The sequence below is a fragment of the Varroa destructor genome, unplaced genomic scaffold (assembly GCF_002443255.2).
Source record: "Varroa destructor unplaced genomic scaffold, Vdes_3.0 BEIS01000007.1, whole genome shotgun sequence".
NCBI classification, from domain to species: Eukaryota; Metazoa; Arthropoda; class Arachnida; order Mesostigmata; family Varroidae; genus Varroa; species Varroa destructor.
The window spans coordinates 26483888-26507420 of NW_019211460.1; the positions used below are offsets into that span (position 1 = coordinate 26483888).

General features: G+C 44.3%; 2 protein-coding genes across 12 annotated transcripts; one reads left to right on the forward strand and one right to left on the reverse strand.

Annotated features, from left to right (window-relative positions):
* Nucleotides 1–31: 31 nt before the first annotated feature.
* Nucleotides 32–13475, reverse strand: LOC111254310 (uncharacterized; the record flags this gene model as incomplete). 9 transcript variants are annotated; one of them, XM_086974253.1, is given in 8 exon segments in its annotated part: nucleotides 32–1808; nucleotides 2021–4171; nucleotides 4480–4908; nucleotides 5159–5842; nucleotides 6226–7485; nucleotides 7722–7841; nucleotides 8548–8629; nucleotides 13036–13475. In XM_086974253.1, coding segments are annotated over 6 exon segments (6313 nt in total), but the record flags the coding sequence as incomplete, so codon positions are not given.
* Nucleotides 13476–13816: 341 nt separating this feature from the next.
* On the forward strand, nucleotides 13817–23055 carry fzr (fizzy and cell division cycle 20 related). 3 transcript variants are annotated; one of them, XM_022814512.2, is made up of 5 exons: nucleotides 13817–14121; nucleotides 14899–15230; nucleotides 18162–18385; nucleotides 18882–19566; nucleotides 19961–23055. In XM_022814512.2, exons 2-5 carry the CDS (start codon nucleotides 14973–14975, stop codon nucleotides 20105–20107), a joined length of 1314 nt encoding a protein of 437 aa, XP_022670247.1. In that variant the 5' UTR covers nucleotides 13817–14121; nucleotides 14899–14972; the 3' UTR covers nucleotides 20108–23055. The 3 variants fall into 3 exon arrangements, with proteins under 3 accessions (XP_022670247.1, XP_086830387.1, XP_086830388.1); XM_086974261.1 differs by lacking the exon at nucleotides 13817–14121 and adding an exon at nucleotides 14132–14665; XM_086974262.1 differs by lacking the exon at nucleotides 13817–14121 and adding an exon at nucleotides 14132–14568.
* Nucleotides 23056–23533: the final 478 nt, after the last annotated feature.

Sequence of the window (23533 nt, forward strand, 5' to 3'; positions counted from 1 at the left end):
ATATATACATAAAGTCATTAAAACTAGTTACCTTCTTCCTCAGGCTCGTCTGCTCCATTTTCAGTAGGCTCAACGATATCCTTCCGGCTTCGGTGTCTTCCCGACTCCTTTCGCCTGTGATCGCGGTGGCGATGTCTTCTGTGATGCAAATTTTCTGAGCGGGATACATCTATATCGCCACTTCGTTCAGCTAGTTCCTCCAACGTCATGTCTTCGCTACGCTTTTCGGCTTCCTCAAGCTCCTCAAGAGTCATGTCCTCACGGCGAAGCGCTAATTTACAACTAATTTCTTCTATTCGATCATCACGATTACTATTTATGCTCTGTTTCTCTGGTCGCTTTCGCCGTTCCTTTTTTTTGTCCTTTTGGTCGGAGCTTCTCTCTGTCTTGAGCTTCTTGTGGCGGCCTCTTTTTCGTGAGCTTGCCTTCTTTGGGAGCATCTCTTCCTCTGCAAGCACAACGTCAACCTTTATCGGAGCATCCGTTGTTTCCACTAAACGACTATCATCTACGAATAGATCGTCTATCTCTGGTGATACCGCCCGCATGTCGATAGGTTTCTTCTCTTCGAGCTGTTTCACCTCCTTTTTTTCCTTAATACTAACGACGCCATCTCGTACAACGTCGGTTAACCGCACAACCGGTACCGTGTCTTCCGTAAAACTAGCAGCCGGTTGTGTCAGCGAATTACTATCAGCGTCAGTTACTGGAGACAGGGGTTGCAGGATACGATTGACCTCCGTGTCGATATCGTGTCCCTCACATACTTTAGGCACTTCCTTGATAAGTTGAGCCTGGCCATTCTCATTAAGGCTTTTCAAGTCCTTCTTAAACATTTTACTATCCCTCTCTAGCGGTTTAATTTTTTCAGTCGCCGCTTTGTCCTCCTCACGAACTTCATCTTTCACCAACGCTCTGTCCTTTTCTCGGCTCATGCCCCTATCTAGAGTTCTAGCCTTTTCCAAGGCTTTGTCCTTATCCAAGGATTTACTAGTGTTGCTTTCTAAAATTTTGTCTCCTTCTAAGGCTTCATTTTCCGTCTCATAAGTTTTGTCCATAACGACAGACAAGTTAACCAATTTCTCCAACACTTTATCTTTTTGTAACGTTCTGTCGATCTTGTCTTGACCTTCCTTTACTTTCTCAAACTCAAGCTTTGCCTTCTTAGGCCGAACGATCGGCTCCGATTCATCGGACAGTTCTCCGTCATTTACTAGTTCGTCATCGACCTTTTCATCACCTTTGGCGGCTTTTGCTAGCCGTTCCATGGTTTCGATAGCGGCACGTCTTCTCGAACGGCCACCTTCCTTGAGCACAGGTATCTCTGCCTTCGGTGGAATCACCGTACCGTTCTTTTCGCCCATTTCTAGTATGTAGCGACTCTCCTCGAGGAGTTTCTTCAGTGCTGTCGTCTTGGGCGGTCGCCCACGGCCGCGCTTCGTTGCGAGTGAAGCAGATGCGAGATCATCGGGTGTCTTTGAGAGATTTTCATCATTGACTGATGGCGCATTGATTGCCGGCGCCGGTGAAGCTAACGTCGGCTCCTCCTCAATTCGCTCCAGAATTGGCGTGAGAGCAATCGCGTGTTCCGCAGGAACCAGGCCCAAGGGTATTTCTCCAAATGTGTGCTGTTGCTCCTTTTCTTCGCGATTAGTGGGGGTAGTAAACGTAGTCGTGGTAGTGTTAAGTGGCTCTTGTAACCTCGAGCCCTCATTCGAGATCAACTTCTCTTTAGCTCCTTTTGCTTTTAATTTTGATTTCAGCGTTGGTCGTGATCCTTCCTTGGGTTGTATGGGTGAAAGGGGTGACTGAGATAGTAATTACAGAAAAAAAATTGAAGAAAGATTAGTTAATTCACTATCAGGTCATTGGAAACCTCCAGATGCCCCAGCTAAAATAGAAAAACTATGCCGCGTAGCATCAACACCTAATTATTACGATGAAAATGGATGGCTATAGTATCAAAAACAAACGGCTACGAAAAAAACGTTGTTACTCTATATTTCGAGATCTTGCGTACCTTTGGCGATTCCGTCGACGATGAAACCTCTCTGCTTCGTAATCGACTCACCGGCCGTTTCGCAACAGAAATGATCTCAATTGATGGATCCTGCTCTTTTTCCCTATCTTTATTTGTGCTGCGATTCTTCGATTCCTCGGTTTTTTCTCGGGTAGATCTTCGTGCGGGCCTTGCAGCCGCACTTCCCAGGCGTTCGGACTGCCTCTCTAACTCTGACATTTTCGACCTCGTCTTCGTATCCGCGCCACGAGTTTCCCTTTGCAACGAGGATTTGGTAGGCAAGGTTTCTGCGGCGGGCACTACTACTAACGGCAATGAGAGCGGCGCTAGGTGCTGCCGCTGCTGCCCTGTAGTATGAGCGGCAGTAGTATTTGTAGCAGTAGCAGGCATAACTGCAGCTATTGTGGTCACTGGGGGTGTGGGGGTCCTTTTACTTGCACAACAAAGTAAACAGCCTCGTCGTCCCTTCCTCACGCTTGGGAAGCCGGTTCGATTAGCTCGCTTTTTCCGGTTGGAACGTGAACTCGACGCCCCGCAGGTGCACATACGAATCACTGGCAGAGCACTGACGCGTCGTAGAAAATTCTCCCGACGAAACATCGGATTGACGTCCATGTCTTTACCGATAGATGAACTGTCGGCAGATGCTACTTGGCTAGGCCGTTTCGTCCAGGGTTCAGCAGCTATGCATAGAAAGGTCTCGGCCAACTGAGAAAGTTCTTCCGCAACCCGGAAGTCCCTTTCAGTTGGACGTGATTTCTTCTTTTTAGTCTTAGCAGCAGCCGGTGGTCGATCCTGGTCCAGTGATTGTCCGCTGGCTGGCTGCTGAGCGCACCCCGTTACGCATCTCGTTCTGTCATTCGTAGTCCTACCGGTGGAACCGACCGCTTCTAGTAACCGATTTTGGCCTTGATCTCTTACACCTGTTTTTTCCTTGCTGCTACCGCCGGCGGTTTTGTGTAGATCTGGTAATGGCAACTGCATCAAAGGTGAGTACGGCTCCTCCTTAAAATCCTGCTCCTTGATTGATTGCTGAACGCAACCTAGCAGATCATTGAGATCGTCATCATCCTCTTCAGAAGGCTTCCCCGGCTGTTCCTCTCGATCACCATCTAGTGCAGACAAGTCCGCACTGGTAATATCTACTGATGCCCGCTGATGCTGGTCGTCATAGTCGGGGCATGAGTTGATGTGAGGTGACAGTATAGGACTTTCGGATACACCCCGACCAGCGATTCCGAGATCGTAATCATTTAGCGGGCTCATCGATGTCGACTCCGCTGGTGGTTCCGGAGTAAACTTACGCTTCACAATCAACTTGCCCTTGGGGCGCAAGATATCATCTGGCCGGATATCCATGTCGTCCATATCATCATCGCCTGTTCGTCGCACATCATCCTCGTCTACTTCCTCTTCGGGGTCTTCGTCGACCTCGCTGGCCGCACGACTTGGATGCTCTCGCTCTAAATCATCATCGTCTTCGGCGTCTTCTTCAGGAGCATCATCCGACCGCCTTTCTTGCGTTTCGATCACAGCTATTCGGTCGTCCCTTTGTCGTGCTTTATGGTCCGGACCAGGTCGGCAACCGCTGTACTCTAGATCGTTAGTCCGTTTATCGGATGCCTCTAGAGTGGACGAGTCATGTCGCTTATGTGTCTGCTCCTCAGACTCACTCAGGTCTTCGTCCTGCGATGAGATGTTGTCATACTGCGCTGGCGAGTGCAGAGACGTTCGTACTGCTGGTGTGCAGTTTGCCGATAAAATCTCTATTGAGCCACCTCGTTCCTGAGGAGTACTGGCCGCTTCACTGAGTGGTGTTTGATATGAGTACCTGAGTGTGTAGCGGGGCGTTGGGCTAAGGATATGTTGCGTAGGACTCATATTGCGTCCCGATCTCGCAGAGCCCATGCCAACAACGTACGACTCAGGGCTGAGTAGGCAATGTGGAGCCGATCCTCCTGGACCAGGACTCCGCACGCTATGATCTGCAGGCGTGTACGGTGTATTTGGAGTGTTCGATTCAGAAGGCACCATCTCATGGGGTATAAGGTGTCCTCCCCACGCGCGTGGCGTATTCAAACCCGCATGCTGTGTCCGAGGAGTTGTAGGTGAAGGAGAGGGCGACGCCACACAAGAAGCTGTTGCTGGTCGCTATACCCGGAAAGCATAGAATAGAGGCAGGATTAGTATAGAATAGAAACAAATTTAGTCGTTCATACCATTTGAAAATCACGTTGAAAAAAATATTTTTTTCAAATGTGATTTTTAAACGACATGAATATATATATATATATATATATATATATATATATATATATAATTTTTTTTCCTTTTTATGTGTGTATAAACGGAATATCAAGCTATCGTGTCTGTTATATGTCTTTGACTTTATAATTTGTCGACTCATGTCGAGATGTAAATATTGTATGAATGTTAAGCCATAATTAGGTTAAACTTACGGGTGGCGAGATCTCGATGATCTCCGGCATGCGCAGGGGCAAAGGTCCTGAATCGTTGTCCGGAGTTCCTGATTTGCATCTCGAATGAACTTCGTTCTCATCTCGGCGGGGCGGAGCTTCCCTGTGGTTGATGTGCACCACGTCCACATGGCGAACTTCTACCTTCGCCTGTGGTTCCGGGTGTTCCGTAATAAGTGAGTGCAGCTGAAGTTCCGACCGCCGCTGCTGTTGTGATTCTGGCTCCGACTCAGGTTCCGGCGGTTCCCCGAGATCTAGCAAACCTCCCGGTCCGAAGAACTCAAGAGCCTTCTCGACTGTCTCAACCAATGCGGAGGTCTTCTGACTCTCAGCTACTGGTGGAGGCAAAACAGGACACGGATCATTCAATGGAAGCGCTCCTGGATCGACCGTCGTCAACCATGTCTGAACCTGCAACCGCATTTTCCACATTACGACGTGATTATTATTGCTATTAGCATTACGGTAAAAGAGTAAACAAAGGCAAATGTACCTCAGGGGAACTGTTTGCGTTTTACTTTCTAGTTCTTTTAAAATATATTTAATGTTCCTTACGAGTGACCGATATTCTTTTTTTACGTATCAAAATTTCTCTCTTATTATTTTCATCTAACTTCCCTTGCACCCCTTACCACCCACGTCTATTGCTCTCCACACGTACCTGCAATAGCGAACTACTTGGCGGTTCAGTAAGATGCAACGGTAACAATGGCTGCGGTGACAGTTCGGTACACGATTGTACACCCGAATCAGGAGAAACGTGGTTATCTTGACAATCCAGGTAGACGGGCTGTTTTAACGACGTTACAGTCACCGATGGCGGACTGCAACTGTGAGGACTTAACGCGGACTGAATATGATGAGATGTGTTGTGGGATTGTTGATGATGAGGCTCAATCATCGAGGCCGCATTCGCACTACTACTATTACTATTCGCATTCGAAATATTGTGAAGATTTGCAGTAGCACTGCTGTGTGTATGAGTGTGATGGGCGTGGCTATGCACAGAATGCTGATGGCTGAGGATACTGCTCAAGGCAGGAGATTGTGATTGACGCTCTTGGTTAAACTGTTGATTTCGATGAGCATGATGCTGTTGCTGGCTTTGGCGCTGTCCAAATGTTGTCGTTGTTGAGACAGGCTCGGCCAAGGGGTCCACTATGGAGGACGCGATGCCGTTATCCGCAGCAGCTGGGGGAGCCGGCTGAACGACGTCATCTTGTAGGGCTGCGGGTTTTTCACGCTCCTCGCAGCACGACAACGACGCCGAACTCCGGCAAGTGGAACAGCTCGCGCGACTGTTTCGGCGGCTGCCTCCGCTCGACGAACGACTACCACTGCAGCTCTACAGAAGGTGACCGGTGAAAAATAACAGAATTCACAAACAAAATGCGTGCGTTCTGACAGATGCATGAAGAGAGTTGGGATCACACGATCAGACTTTCGGAGTGAAATAATCAACATAGCGATCAACAAGGCGAAGTTACATGCTACATGATTGCTAACTGTACGCTACCACCTAACAGATACATACATCTTGCATGATACATAATTTTCGGTTAGTGAAGTTCTTACCAGTTATCATTTTTGTATGATTGTATGGCAGCATTTATATATACCGTTAAATTTTTTTTCTAACTCGTGCCAGTCTATAGTAATGTAAAGCTAAGAACACTTACTTTAGATAGCGCTTCTTACTTCCATTTAAATATATATTACATAACTTACCCCCGAGCAGGAGCAGCTGCTCCGGCTGCTACCCGAGGCTTCCGACGACCGAGAAGCGGACCTCGATCTGGACAGACTCTGTTCTCTTGACGATCTGGATGAAGAATCTCTTGAGCCTTCATCGCTCGAGGCAATCTCCCCCCTTCCCCTTTTCGAGCCTGTTGTGTGATTTCGACTGATAGCACTCCGGTCATCGCCACCGCTACTCTGCGACGTATGCGAACTGCTCGAACCACTTCGACTTCGTTGACCGGCTCGCTCACTGGACTTGACAGACTCATTTTCCTCGCCATCGCCGGCGGACTCGTCCGAATCAGAACCAGAGCCCGACACCGCCTCACTCGCAGATGGTGAACTCTTCCGCCGACTTCGTTTGCGACTACTTCGTTCAGGAGTATTTCGTAGTGACTGCGAAGAAGGATGACGATGTTGACTTCGCTGTTGTCCTTGCTGCTGATAGGTCTGTGACTGATGTTGCCGGTGATGGTGATGTTGCTGTTGGGTCTGACTATGCTTCTGCTGTAGATTTTGTTGTTGATGGCTAGCTTTACGTATCTTAATCTTGACATTACCATCCCGTTGGATGACAGCAGACGATTGAAATTGTTGGTGAAACGACGTTTGTGACGTATGCGAAGTTCGCGATCGTCGTGATCCTCCGGAGCAGCTGCTGCGCGAACAGCTGCTTCTTCGTTCTTCACTGTTACAACTGCTACCTCGGCTCCGGCTTCGGCTGCCACTACTCGATCCACTACTGGACCCGCTTCCGTCTTCACTTCGACTACTGCTCCGCCGGCTGTCGGCGTTTGAGCTTTTTCGACTGCCTGATGCTTTACGTGCATTAACACGCATTTCGGCGTTTCCAAATGATCCGAGATCCGAATGTTCCATTGTTCCTTTGGCACTGCCTCCGGTCGCATCGTGACCGCCTCCGGCCTCGCTGACGCTTTCTGACCCACGGTGATCCAACCGGCGCTGGCCGTTCTTGCCAGCGACGTGGGTTTCCCTTTGAGCGCGAACGCTACGTAGGCTCTTTGGTAGGCTCCTTCGACTGTGACTGCTATGCCTCGAAGAGTCATTGTCCTTATCCGATGCGCGATTGTTGTTGTTGTTATTGTTGTTGTTGTTGTTGTTGTTGTTGTCGTTATCGGATGAGTTCGAGTTGGACGAATCCTCGGAGCAACTAGATTCGCCACCGGATGACGAGGAGACCGACGACACCGGACAGCACTGGCCGGTCGCCAGGTAGTCCATCACCTCCTGGACAAGAGAACAGACAAAGACACGACGAATGTAATAACTATTTTTCGTTGATATTTCTAATCGGAATTTTGTCAGAGACGTTTTCAATTGGTATAAAAAAAACATGTGAAACATTTTGTAGCTCAAATATGTTTGATACCGCTGAATACTAGCACAATATTGTTCGATTGACAGAGAGATAGTTCAACACTACTTCATTTGCTTATCATTATAGTTACACTGCCGTGACTCACGGTGGTGATCATCCGGAGACATTTTTATTTTTAGAGCGGAAAATACACATTGTACTTTGCTCGCTTCTGAGTCATCCCTATTTATCGAATCGAAGTCCCCAGTGAAAGTATCTGTTATACCTGTGAACTAAAAAAAATACAAGTCATTCTGAATTCAGAATGTCGACGCAAGACTTTAGAGGTATGCTACACAGTAGGGCAACGGATTAAGCCAGGATGAGAATGTAAGCATCACGAGACTGCCAACAATTCGACAACAACGCACAATAGCAAAAAGATATTTCCCTAGAAACCAAGGTTTATTTCGTAGATAAAAATATTAAGATTTTTTTATCCCGCCACCAAAAAAAAAACATGAAAGTGATGTCTAAAAGCTAAGAGCCGGCAAATGATAAATCGAATCCTATTTGCAATAATAATCGCAATTGTGTTATAATAATCTCCACATACATAGCTATAGTTATATATTTAGTTATTTTAATTTTTACTTATTGAATTGATTAAATTCCTTTGGGGAAATCTGTTTGTATTAGAGGTTCATTGATGCACAGGCTCTATTGTTAAGAAAGCAATATTAGATTTTTTCGCAAAAAAAAATGCAAACTACTGCTATATTACTGTTTGTATAACTATGTTGGCGTACATAAAATAACCGGATATTATAGGATAACCAGATGTCCTATAATTATCCTTTTATTATTATAACTAATTACTAAAGCACTGGATAGCAGTTTTGAATAGCCCGCCCTTTTAGAGCTCTAAGCCTAAATAAAGAGCTCTAAACAGCCTAAAGTATCTATATGGCCGTTTCAAAAGATCAACCTACCATTAAACAAGCCGTATCGTGTCACGGGTTCGGACGAGCATATTATTCGATCGAAGAGTGGAAAGTTTGCGTGACGCAACCACTGCAAGAATTTTGTTCATAGTGAACAGCTGTACTGAACGCTTTTAGGAAGAGATTAAGTTCTAAGTGGCATCCAACCGAAATGCACATGATCACCCACTAACCTTCCGGTAGCTCCATTAGGTGGATGCTGGGCGCGTGTGCATAACATATATTATGTCTCTTGACGTTACGTAATTCAGTCACTTTCACAGTTTTTATCATTAGCGACGTAGATTGTGTCCATAGATCTCTAAACTCAGCATTTTTCAAATAGCGGAGGACAACAAGCCAGCAGGCTCACGCATGGGCAGTGATAAACAACAACAACAACACAGTATAGCGTTTGCGCTAATTTAAAAGTGTGCAAACAGATTCGTTCTCATTTAAAGATAATATGTATACCGAGTTGCACGGCAATAGAACGGCACGCTTCTTATATACGAAAATAACAATCATAGAGCCACTTTCCGTGTGTCCCCTTTCATCCGTATACGCAGCTACTACCCCAAAATCAAAACCATGTTATCTCTGTCAGAAATTGTAGTTTCGACTTGGATACCTCAAGAAACTGTTCAACACAAAGAACTCTACAGGCATCCATAATACGACCCTGACCGTCTTTCATTTCACCCCGTATGCATCCAGCCTCCAGTATGGTTCCTGAAGGTAACGATATTTTTTTTGTTGGTTTCTAATCCTCTCATTGTCTCGTTTGCCATTTAACATTTACCGCAGTCCAAACTGGTTTAAGTAAAAATAGAGTGACGATAGAGTAGCGTAGATAGGCCAACCAATTCCACCAGAAGGCATCAACGACGCTAAACGTCCGGCTACCGAACCCCGATCACAGCGCAGGTGTTTCTACGTTCAGACATCCACGCTATCATTATTTCAGTTAGCGTGTATATACATACTCTGACATCGCTATCAAATCGCCAAATTGCGCCTTTTCCATGTCGGCGGCCGCAGTCTCAAAGGCACAGGGGCAACGGCCGTAATAGGCTCTGAAGCTGCTGCCGGCTCTATTAAAGCTAACAATCAAAACCAAGTGTTTAGAATCAACCAGCAGTAATGGCCGAGCCGAATGGCTGCTGTTAACCTTGATCATGATGCCGCTGCTGTCCGAATAGTAGCAACGGCAGTGTATCAAGCATCAATAATGACGGCGGGTAGACGAGGTCGCCCGCCTGTACGTTGGCAGACAGGAGCGCCGTGCTGGGCCGCAGTAGAACCGCACCGCGCCACCCAGGGGCCCACTCCTCCGTTCGCACTTCGACGGACATGTTACAGGCGCGGCAGAACGGCTTGAAGCACAACAACAGTTCAAGCGGCTGCAACGATACGAGGAAGGTTACAGCCACGGCGACAATCGACGGCAGGATCATAAGCACAGCAACACGCCGATGTGTCTAACAGTGCCATGTTGCTGTGGGCGGCCATTGGGCAGCAGCAGCACTGCTGTGCAGTGCGAGGGTCCTGTTGGTGCCAGTCACAGCCTGGCGCACTGGCTGTGGCTGTGGCGGCGGCGGCAGCGGCAGGCGCTCAACAGCCCCGAGAGAGCGACATGGCGACATAACAGCAGCAGCAACAGAAGTCCGCTAGTAACAGCAGCGGTGGAGGTAGCGGTAGCGCCGTATGAAGAACACGAGCGAGCGGCAGTTCCTTGGCATCCCGTTCACATTGGACACATGCGTCCCGTCACCGACACGACCGAGACACGGCCTCTGCCGTTGTATGCATCGATGTACTGACGACGAACTGCTGGGGACTGCCGCTATGGCTAACTGCTAAACAGATTGGTTGGGCCGCGGTTGAGCGCAGCAGCAGCAGAAGCAATAACAACAGCATCAACATTCGCAGCGTCGGATGTTACCGCCGCGGTCAACTACGGAACTGTCAACCGCGGCCGTAACAAATGGTCACCACGCCACTGGTGATCTATGCCTTTATATCATTTTTGCCTCTATTTTATTACGTGCATAATTGTGATTGCGCTAAAGCAGCTAAATTCGCTATATGCTGAGACTGACCTTACGCTATCATCGTGGCCAGCATAGGAGAGCATCTTGGAGAGGAACAAGAATGTTCTTTAGTAATAGTTCAATGATAATAAGAAAAAAATATTATTAATAATATGTTAATGTCGAAACCTACAGATACACAACTTTTTTTAAGTTGTATACCTGTAAGTTTATGCATTTGTACAGGGCATCGGTGATACGAGAAGTTTGCTTATGATGTACGATTTCGATGATCTAAAGACCCGCGAATTCGTAAGGGTTAAACTGAGCAATTTAAATATCATTAGCAGTATTATTACATATATATATATTGTCATTCTCGACTTTTATTATCAGTATTAACGATGAACCTTGAAGGTTGCACGCCAAATTAGAAGTTATTCACGCTTCCTAACAAAAATGTCTTGTTCCACAATCCTTGAGTGCTGTTATACTTGTGTATCACTCTTTTGCACTGACGAAAGCGGCAACTCGGCAAAAAGACTTAGATGATGGATACAGAGCAAGACGCACTCATTCAGACCGCCTTTTCTATACATCGACAAACAACAGAACTACGTCAAAAATAGAAGGATCTACCTTACGACACTACCACAGCCATCATTACAACGACGATTATTTGGGATAACAACACCTGATGAAAGCCTTAATTGAAGTATTACACCGGCATACTATAATCGATAGAAAATGAAACAACTGTATTCAACCTGAATTTGTTCTCCGGCGCATGCATGCGTACCCATTACTGCCCCCCCCCCCACAACAACAGGCCTGAATCCCTACCGAGTTTCTGAGATTCGACTTAGAATAGTTCAGGAACAACGTCAGAAAAGCAGCGCAAAAACAAACATTGGAACCTATCTAGCTTGAATCCAGGTGCCAAACACGCTGCTCCCCCAAGACCGATCACATGTCCGTGCCATTCGTCAATCTGCTGCCGTCGCCGAAACAACTCTGGACGGGCAAGCGATCTTTACACATGGCCATCTGCAGCACGCGACGCTGATGGCGGAAAAGAGATTCCGCAAGAGGAGCAACATTACTTGATCTCGTAGTGGCGGCCACGAATGAAAAAAGTCATGCATGCAAACTCTCTTCCACTGACGTTTGTTCTACTCCGCACAGTTTCCTTTTTTTCACCGTAAATAAACCAAACGCTCAACCCCACACGCTACCTACCCACTATGCGCTATAGTCTCTGATGCAAAACGGAGCTCTGTCATCATCGGCATCATCATCATATTAACGGCGACGTAATAGGCCGGTCATAGGTGCCCAATATGACGACAGCAGTCACATCGATGACGGGATACTTCACGCTTGTACGTCTCGCGTTGTTGTTGCTGGCGCGGTTGTTGTTATTGTCGTTACCGATACAATATTCCTGAGACCAACAGTAGCGCAGTCACTTATAGTGACCAGCAGCACTACTAGTGGCTATGGTCGCACTAAATTGGAGGAAAGCAGCAGAACCGAAGCACTTCGATATCTATATATAAATATATGTACACACACAGGTATATATGAGCAGGTCAAACCTAAACAGGTTAAAACAACTGCTGACGGATCATTCGTTCGGCGCCGTGCACTTCGACCCGCTTGCCGACGGTAGGAAAGTAAGAGCCAATGCCTTTACATCCACCAACAACAGCACTGAGCAGCAAACTCGCATGTACATACATACATAAATGTATATATATATACATGTATGTATGCACATATAATGTATGTACAAACATATGTATGTACGTGTGCACATCTCTGAAAATAAATGCACGACGGAATCAAAGCTATAGCCTGCTAATTCACCAGTTAAGTTCTGTCTTGACTCATAGAGTCCCCGCCGAACGCTGCTGTTGCCGCTGCTGCTACTGCCAGTAATCTTAATCTCGCAGAGGGTCTTGTAGTTGTGTGAAGCTCTGAACGATAATGATAACATGATTAAAAATATTAGTTTCAGCAAAATGGGGTTTGACACGGTTCCGACCACTAACAAGGTTTCAGACCTCTAAACCGCGGCGCGCCGAGATCGCGCCGGTCTTTATGCCCTGCTTGTATCGTTCGTACTTTTCCCGAAGAGTATAAAGCGGCACAGTAGCAATCTCACGCGGCATTCGACCGTCACATCTTCATCGCCGAATCGAACAAATTTATATGCGTGAAAGCGACTGGCTAACAATTCAGCCGCACATTACGGGACAGACCTCAAGATATTCTCTCGTATTTGTTCGGTCGTTCGTTGTTGATGACTGGGAGCGACCGGAGGGCCGGGAAGCGCCTAGCAATTTGCCTGCCACAGCAGAGTCCTCAAAATATATACGCACACACACAAACACATTCGGAGACAGCACCAAACGATGGTGGCAGTAGTAGTAACAATAATAATCATCATGTGAAAACTAACCTCACGTAGAAAGGGCTCCGCTAGTCTCCCGCGGATACGTGCTTCCGGCGGGTTTCACCGAGATAGGTCCTTGCCACGGCGGGTATCCATTTGGGTGTTCACTGGCACCCAAGTTCCAACATGATTTTGCGATTCCGACACTCGGCAATATCCGAGCCACTGTTAACACAGCAAAGCACCCCACCACTCACCACTCACTACTGGTAGCAGCAGCAGCAGCAGCAGCAGTAGTAGCAGCAGCAGCAGCATAAAATGCACTCACAATCACACGACAGGGAGCGGGAACAGCCATAAGACAACAGCAGCAGCGCTCGCATCGCTCGCTATAAACTGTGTGTGTAACAGCACTCGTCTACGGTTGTAGGATACTTCTAGTACTCATAACAAACACAGCCGCGGCAGCAGCAGCAGCAATAGCAGGATTCCGGGCTTCGGAGCAGAAGCCAGTGAGTGTGAGCGAGCGCACGGCTGCCAATACGGTTGGCCATCCGTGAGCTCCGCCGAGGAACCCGCTTTAACGCATATTGCATGAGAAATTCACGTTAATCTTCATAGCGCTACAAGTATACGTGATTTGACTCGGAAAAATACGCAACGATGATTCGTCTTATGTGTGATGACCTTTGCAAAATTTAGCCATATGTCAGTGACGTTGTTTTCACTGGTCGGATCTCGGGGACATGGGGCCATAGCTCCCCATTGTTGTAATGCGTCCAGACGGGGTCGACAAGGCTCGAATTGCTCTTATCCGGCACTAGTTTCTAACGCGTCGAGCAGCTCGGACCCTACTACAACGCAGCTGACTGGATCTCCGTGTAGCTCGATGTTCGAGGGGTATCGTTCCGCCAACCAGCCACACAGTCATACAAGGAGAGACGTTAGACGAAACATTTCAAAACAAAAATGGAGTGGCCGATCTATTAGTGTATATATATATATATATATATACAAATATATATATATATATACATATATAGTAATTATAGTGGTGCGTGTGTGTATATATTGGTGCGAAAAAGGCCGTGAGATACGGCCGCGAGATTAGGCCGTAGCGGACGAGTGTGGCGGTGAGAGTTTTCCTTTAAAGTGAGTACTCTCAGAAAGAATGTATGAGAACTGAAGTGCAGAGAAAAAAGGATTGAAAAGAGGGTTGAAGTTGCTGCTGTCGTTCATTGAGCTCGAACATTGTTCAGAGCCAGGCAGTAACATTGAGATAGTGTAGCAACAAGAATGAATTCGATATTTCTCCGATTTCTGTTTGAATAATTGTTCGGTCAGAGTTATTGGTCAGCTAGCTTTGTAGAAGTCGTCACATGAAATCGAAATAGAGTTTGATGCCACCCTTTGAAAGGACATATCCTCATAGCGATCTATACTGTCGGCCGAATAACAGCGGCTTTCAACAGCCTTTCCGAGTGCTCTGTGTGTGCTTTAGTCGTTGTGCAAATCATTTGTGACAGTGAAATCATGTTAGTGCTGTAACTAAGACCTCGGGATAGATTAACAACGGCAACATTTCAGACGACAGGGGCTGTGCGTTTTAGAGAAGCTGGCAATCGGTGGACAAGCCAGACACCTTCCGGCTGATACTGGCAAATGCTCGGCAATCTGAGAATTCTTGAGAAATATTGTATATTATCGTAGATCCCCGTATTATTGTTCCAATATTTTTCTGTCGATACATATAATCATTGAAACCGCTAACCCATTCATGTGATTATATCTAGCCATTTGCTGCCAGCTTTAGAGTTCTACGAACGAGCTTTGGCCAGTTCAAGAAATGTAACTCAAAATGGTTCCTTCTTTCTTTCTTTCTATGTCTTCCCGTTTATTTGTCCTTCGTGTGTACTTGGACAAAAACAGTTACACGATCTGCTGGTGCTCACTAGTAGGAAGAGAAGTGGTATTAGTTGGAGGAAGGTGGTCGTAAGTGGACGATGGAACTTGACTACGAGAAACGATTGGCCTATTCGCCACGCAAACTCGAGGGTCCCGATCGAATGATTCCGCCCCGAGCGAATGCCCGATGGCAGTTAAACTTTGACGCAAGTCCGCGAGAACAAAACGAGAATGTCTATTCGTGTCTACTTCGGAACGAGTTGCTCGGTGAAAACATTGAAGACGTTAAACAGTCGACGCCGCCTCAGCGCCTTTTCAATTACCACAATCGATATAACAAGCATGACCCAAATCAGGTAAGAATCCGAACGCAGGACGCTGGCCGTTACCGTTTCAAACTTTCAGTGACAAGATGACAGCTGTGTGAAAGGCGCTGTCAACCTGACAACAGTCACGCTAACGCCAACGGGACATATTACAATAATAGAGTAATCAAGCTGCTGCCAAAGTGATATCTGTTATCTCCAAAAATATCCGAAGTGCCATTTTCCATCGACTGTTTCTCTGCTCCACATTTGGTCGAAGCTCAACTCCTGCGTTAAGTGATCGAAAGAGATTTAAAAAAAGGTCATCAAATTCAAATTGAGTTTTGATGACGTCCAATAGCACATATACATGTAGCCGTCAATAGGGTCCCAGTGTTCAAAGGTTTTATTAGGCTGTACTAAGAACGATGCGAGAACACACCGAAGTAACTTTTTAGACGTTCGTTCAAAAGCCCCACTTTCGTAGAGTCAAACATATCAGTGAGTGACAGTACGATATCGAGATTACGTCATTGTTGGCTTCAAAGATCGAGGCTGATGACTAATATGATATGATATATATCTTAAGATGACTAAAGTCAGATCAAGCCACATATCGCCACCCACAGCTGTTTAATGCAATCAAAAAGAGTGGCAAATCGATAGATGAAACAATTTGCAAAAAAAAATTCTATTATTAAGTATAAGTTTACCGTAAAGCATGCATAAAGTTCAGTTTTATTAAGCGTGTATTTTGGGAAGATATTCTAAAGTAGATTTGGAAGAATATACGAATTTGTGGAAGGACAACCACTCGTTTGGAACCTTAATCCGACGATTGAGTTGGCATAGCACACGAGATACTTAGCTTGATTCGAACATAGCTACATAAAGTATCCACTTATTCTAATTACTAATGTTGGTTAGTAAAGTCACATGCAACTTGCCTTGTGATCTGCGTATCCGAAAATACGCTTTGTGCCTGTTTTTCTATAACATAAAAAACTGGGCAGCAGTCATTGTTCAGCATTTGGCCTATTACGGAGTGAGGCTAATTATTTACCCAGACTAATTACAGAGTTAGGCTAAGAGCTAAAATTGCACATGACTAAAAAAGCTTATCGGGATGATTGTTTTGAAACGCGAGATAAACAGTTCTTCGCGTTTTATTCATCATAAATATTGAACCAAACAGGAACTGTTTAGAAGAAGGTTCATATCAGCGTGTCATCTAATTGCGGCCTCTTTACAACTGAGCTCAGTTACGCAAATTGCTCATCCTGAAAACCCTGAACTAACTAACAAACAGTAATGCGATAAGATCTTCTCACAACGCTTAAGGTTCTTCAACAAATGTCTGCAAAAGAAAATCACGATCATTTTGATGCGAAAGCGATTATAATATATATATATATATATATATATATATATATATATATAAACGTATGAATATGATATAGGAATACCAAATAGGTGATTTTACATTGTGCTAACTCTGTATCTAAGGGCACCCCACCTTGACCGTACGATAATGATCCGTCTGTTTATTCTCTATCCTGCAATCCTCCCTAATCCGCTGCTGAGCTGAACCTTCAAAGCACTGGTAATATAACTATAACATTGGCATTGTATTCGAACGGCTTCAAGTTAATTCGACAAGAAAACTAGTAGCATTTAAACAAAACTACACTTTATATTGATCATCTACTGTGTAATTAATTATTCGGAGTATTTTTTTCTATTATTCACAGATGACAGTATGGTGGATGCAACTGTTTTTATCAAGATTCAGTTTTGTTTTTCTTTTGTTTTTAGAAAACTAAATACCATACTTGTTCAATGTTGTTCCTTTAAATGGCATTTTGAAGAAAGCGGTGAAGAGCTTTCTTTAAGATTGGCCTTTCTAATTTACTTAACCCGTCCTAAAAATTAGTTTGCGACCGCATGAATGAACATGTACTTACCACTCCGTCTGTGCCTTCCTAATTACAAGCTAAGAAAGCTAATTAAACGAGGGGCACTATGAGAAGCTATTCATGTCCAGAAGAAAACGTGTAGCCAGAAAAACGAGTGCCCGCTTCAAAGAAACGACTAATTGTGCCCACTAAGAAACATCGAAATATATTTTGACAGTATGCTTGTATATTTCTAGCATATGATACTTTGAAACTTGACCAGATAAGGAAACGTAAAATACATCCTGAATAACGTTTTTGCATTGGTCTTCTGAGATGGGTCTTCGAAATATGTCGCGAACCATAATGTCTTGTTATTCAATTGTGCCACGTTTATATGAATATGGAAGCACGTCTGTCCGGCATTCAAGCTGCATGAATTGGAAATTTGGACATTATAAAAAAAAAAAATCATTTTTGTTTCTTAACCTTGCATTATGGAATAATACGATGACGCCATTTGTTTGCCTTGTTTATGCAAAGGGGCGCCGTGCGTGCGCAGTCGAACGATACTACTGTTACATTAAGAACTACCTCTCTGTTCTATGTAGTGCGGCCGTATTATGTCTTTCTGTATTATTAGGTCAATAACACTGTCAGCAATGAGCCAAAATGAAAGAAAATAGGTGGTTAGCGGTAAGACTCCTCACAAATTCTGGCTTGAGTATTTATAACATGAGGGTCTTGGGCGTTCAACAGATATTCACACCTAATGCACAGTTTTTGCAGTTTTTATATATATATATATATCAAATGAGTCGCGAGTTAAGTAATGGATGGCTTGGAATCCGTTCATAGAATATAGACCGAGTTTCTCGTGCAAGGAATCTTGTTTGAAAGGCATTGTAATAATACCAAACCACACATGTATAATTCTATACCATTGATTTGAAACAATATCGAAGGGCGAACAGATACAGACACTTGAATAGACCACGAGGATATTTTTGTAACTGTGCATGTTTCACCGCATACAAAATTAAAAATATACGTATGTATCATTACCTAACGCGAGTTATTGTTACAGGCATACCAGTTGTCTCCAATCTCGTTACGGAGTCAAAAGTTGCTTAAGTCACCTCGAAAGCAAACCCGAAAAATTAGCAAAATCCCTTATAAGGTGCTGGACGCGCCTGATCTTCAGGATGATTTCTATCTAAATCTCGTTGACTGGAGTTCTACGAATGTTCTCAGTGTTGGGCTGGGTGCGTCCGTATATTTATGGAGCGCAGCCACTTCACAAGTTACACGGTTAGTAGATCTTGGTTTATCACGCATGCGATGTGGGTATATATATATATATCGATGACGTTCATGGTACTAATCAGCCCCAGCCATAACGGACCAGCTTTTGTTAGTTCTTTAAACCTATCTTCTGCAACAGAGGTTGCCTATATGCCATATAATGGAATGAATTAACGGAACGAGATGAAGTTAGCTATTCTGCCTTACATAATCCTATGCGGATAATAAATTCGCATCAAAGTATTATATAAATAAACACTTAGCGACCCAAAAACAGAACGACCGATTAGTTGCTTACTGTTAATAGGCATTGCTATGAGAAACCACTGGCTAGAACCCTACAATGCTAAATTAGTAGATCAAATGACTAAAAATGAACTACGTGAAGGTATAGCAGTTATCGTTGATACACATGTTGCAAGTATATGCGCGCTGGTGGGGCACTGGTGGACCGATTCTACAAATGAGTATTGTTTTTCCGCTTTTATTTTGCATTTTCCAGACTGTGCGATCTACAAAGCGATAGTGATACCGTCACTTCGGTTTCGTGGTCGGAACGGGGCTCGTTAGTTGCCGTAGGTACGAACAAAGGTCTTGTACAAGTGTGGGATGTTGCTGCATCAAAAAAGACGGTCTGCTTTGGGGGTCACAACGCACGCGTGGGGGCGTTAGCTTGGAATGGGGATCTGCTCTGTTCCGGATCGAGAGACCGCAATGTGTTCGTTCGGGACATGCGACAACAGCCGCAAGCTGGTGTCGGAAGTCCTGCACGCAAGCTAACTGGCCATCGGCAAGAGGTGTGCGGTCTGAAATGGAGCCCAGATCAACAACACCTTGCCAGCGGAGGAAATGACAACCGTTTGCTCGTTTGGACGCTTCAGTCCAATACGCCGTGTCAGACATATACTGAACACCAAGCGGCGGTCAAGGCGATAGCATGGTCGCCGCACCATCACGGCCTGCTTGCTTCAGGAGGGGGTACGGCCGATCGATACATTCGCTTCTGGAACACGCTAACGGCGCAGCCCATGCAGAGCGTGGATACAGGCAGTCAAGTATGCAATCTCGCCTGGAGTAAACATGCGTCCGAATTAGTCAGCACGCATGGCTATTCACAGAACCAGATCGTCGTATGGAAATACCCCAGCCTTACGCCAGTCGCGAAACTCACGGGACACAGCTATCGGGTATGTGTAAAAATGAGCCTACTATTAACTAAGAGGGATTGGATGAGTCAAAAGGCATACCTTGACGTTAACCTACTTTTTTTTATTGAAAGTAAAAGCGCAATATGTTGAACAAAAAGTGCAAAAATCTGTATTTTTATTTTGTTATTTAAAGTATGCCTCCAATGGTATCATCAGGTTTGTTAACATTTCAATAATAGACGGCAAACCTGTCATTTGTGAATTTTAAACTTCTTTGGAAAGAAATAAGGAATGTGGAAACTGATGCGTTCTGGACACGTCTTGAATGGAAGGAAATCAACTGAATGATTCAATATAGCCCTCCGTAGAATTCAATGCTGTTCGCATTGTTTAGCCCTATATGTTCTTCTCTCGTCTGTAACGCCTGTTCTAGGTTTTATATTTGGCGGTATCACCGGACGGGGAAAGTATCGTGACGGGTGCTGGTGATGAAACGCTTCGATTTTGGAACGTGTTTTCAAAGGTGCGGTCTACACGCGAGACCAAGAGTGTGCTCAACCTCTTCACCGGGCTTCGATAATATACGCTATATAGTCAATATAATAAAATTATTATGTACTAATTAATTTAAAGAGCCGAGTCAGGCTAGCATCGAATGGGAGGGAAGTCTCAAGTCGTCGACCAAGTGTTCTTCGGATACGCGAAAAACCTAGGACTTCGATATGATGACGAAGAGAATGCGACAACAGAACGTGAATTGCTGGACGGATCAGATACGAGAACGTTAGAATATAGACACGATTATATCCGCTAAGACGTCAACATACTGGAACTGTAGGAACATGTACATGAAGATTCGTAGGGAGGTTCTCTTCGGAAAACTAGGCTAAAAAATTAGGCAACGCATCACACGATGGTGTTCATAACGGAAACAAGAAAAAGGTGAAAAATCCCTTTAGAATCCACCCTCAGAACTATCAGCTTATTATTAGAGGAGACATTATGTGGAAAAAAGACAACATTAGTAGCAACAACTAGGAAGACTCTTATAATCCAGAGGAACGACCCCCAGGCTACAGCAACAACGAAAAGACCAACATCAACAACATCAAAACAATATCAATCGCAAAAGCTCCACCACACGGTAAACTAATAAAAATATTAAATATATACTTTAAAAATCTAGATATATATATATATATATATACAAATATATATAACAAAACATTTAATAATATATGCGAAAAGAAGGAAAAGTCGCTTGTTGGATACAAACGCATAAGCGTTCTCAGTCTCTGTATAAATCTGAAACAACTGTGAGACAGTGAGGAATACGACTGCGTGACATGAACGAATGGCGAAATGATCGATCTGTATAAATGGTACGGGTGGAAAAATGCCGTGGCTGTACCAGGTTTCTTGTTTGCATGCGGCCCAACGTCATGGCACACATCTAAATATGACAACAAAGCAAACGGATCATGGAAATGGCGATGGTAGCTAATGACGATGCAGATATTATATGGATCCTGCGTCGAACCTTCTCGTGCGAGCTTCATGGCCGGTCTCGTTGGAATTATAGTGTGGATATACTGATCATATTTGTTTAAGAACGCGTTGGTTGGTTAGTTTGCTTGGAAAGTGCAGAAAAACCCAAGTCCCATTAACATGGTTACACATTAGTTTCCGAGCATGCCATCGCCATTAATTATATATAAGTAATATAAATATTAATTATAGCAGACGTGTTTAGGAAATTCTTTGAGAATATGTTTTGTTGTGCGATAAACAAAGGACAATAGGAACGAAAAAATGTCGCTACTTGCTCCGAAAAAGTGACACACTCTACGAGGATGATTAAACAAGAAAATTAATTGTATATGCACCGCGAACGTCGAAACGCAAAAGAAACGCTCGTGTACATGGAAGCAGAGTTCTCTGATTGAGTATTACCTACAATAGATAGATAATCGGACGCATGTTTGAACGGAACAACGTTTACATTGAGCTATTGAGGTCAAGGAAGCCATCATGGAGTTATATATTATTGCTATATTTAGATGATTATCGTTTTGAGGGGTGGCACAACTGACTGAAAGCTGGATAGGATTGCGGTTATTGTTCTGCGTTGTCTATAATCGATCAGTTAATTGATATAATCGATTGTTCCGACTAACTGACTGACTAATTGACTGTACAGTAGTACGTTTATGCAATTACATTATGTACCATTTCTATTATTCATATTTTTGTCAACGACTATTCTCCAGTTTGATAATTACGCCTGTTTTTTTTTCATTCAGTAGTCAAATGGTACCGGTTACTAAGATTATATATATATAGTGTGTGTAAGCACAAGGATAGGCAGGAAGAGGTACGGCTTGGCCAAAGATGACAGACTGGCTAAATGGAACAGAGGTGGCTAACCTGAAGCATCGGAAGGCAGAAACAAAGAAGACTCGACGAAATTAGCTTTATAGCTAAAATTAGAGTTGCAAAATGCACACAACACATGCCTCGAACGATGCGGACCGGATGCCAGAGACCGTTTGCAAGCCTGATGGTAAGGTCCGCATAGGACATTTTGTCAGAGGGAAATGTGGCAGTTGATGCGAAAACGAAGCTTACCTTACGAGGTCAGAGTGCGTGAAATCTGTCAAATGAACTGCTATCTAGAACAGTGCATACCGCTCCTCTGTAGTCAAGTGTCATCATTGCACTAAAAAGCCCGCTCCTTGTAAGGGGCGAGGCTTCTCCTGTGCGTACTGTGTCAGCCTCTAGTCGTCAAACTGGCGGGAAGAAGCATAGCAGATACTTATAAACCTAACAAACATAATATTAATAATAATAATGCACGGGGGAGTTACACAGTTAGACTTGAGCAAACAGCAGTTATGATTAGTACGAATGGCGTAAAATAAATTCCATAGACAACACGAGGCAATTTTCGGTGCGAAGTTACGACCCGGCCGTGACAGCTAAATTCGCTGCTACAATCGTATTTTCAAGTGGATAATTAAACTTCTAAATGGAAACAAAAACTAGCACTACACACAGCAGTGCTTACAGGGACGATCTGGAAGTGGGGCAAAAAACCATAGGAAAAATTGTCACGTTCGCGTTGTAGTGGTTCGCGAATTTCGGTTAATATGGGCTAGTAGTAAAACAGAATGATTGGCATATAAGATCTTTTCTTCCTAGACCATGTTTTGCTCGCGATAATGCGAAAGCGTTGGATCATCAAGCTAGCTAGGTCTGTTTTGCGGAAAGAATGGGAATGCAAGCAGTAACCGTACGACGCATGCGTTTATATTTACTGAAAATTATTGAGTTCATTTCGCACAATGCATTATTATTCATGCTGCGGAAAAGCAGGGCAATCATTTTTTATTACTACCTCTATCAATTATGTCTAAGCTGCTTCCTGTCCGGGGCGAGTGGTTTGTGGCAATACCTGTGAATACACTGTACAGAGAATATATAAGAAGCGGAAAGGAGAAAATAAATTTCTGCATACATTTAAACGTACTTCTCTACGTCTCTCTATTCATATGCATTTTATATAATAGAGAAAACAAATTTGTTATTAAGCTATGTGTTTCGTATTTTAGTAATGACTAACTGCGTACTAATTAGTTAGCACAATTGCCGGGTTTACGTTTTCCGAGAACGGTGTAAATTTCGATCTCTATATCACAAGAACAACAAATTCGAGAACGGTACTCGTAGTGGCATAGGAAGGAACAACAGCAGCATTTAAGCTTACGTCGAACTAGGTTACAATAGTTTCAAGTAAATATCTTCTTCCACGAACATTTTCTGCGGAAAATTTAAATCCCTAGCTTTAGAGCATGAACACCTTCCAAAGAATGCCTTCGCTCTTTTCTAATGCCGGCAAGACTTCCAAATTCCAAAGCAATAGGTGAATTTATACTATACGTTCACTTGTTGTCCTATGTCCCTTTGCGCAGCTAACGCTGCCGATTCCTGGCAGCGTTTTTAGCTC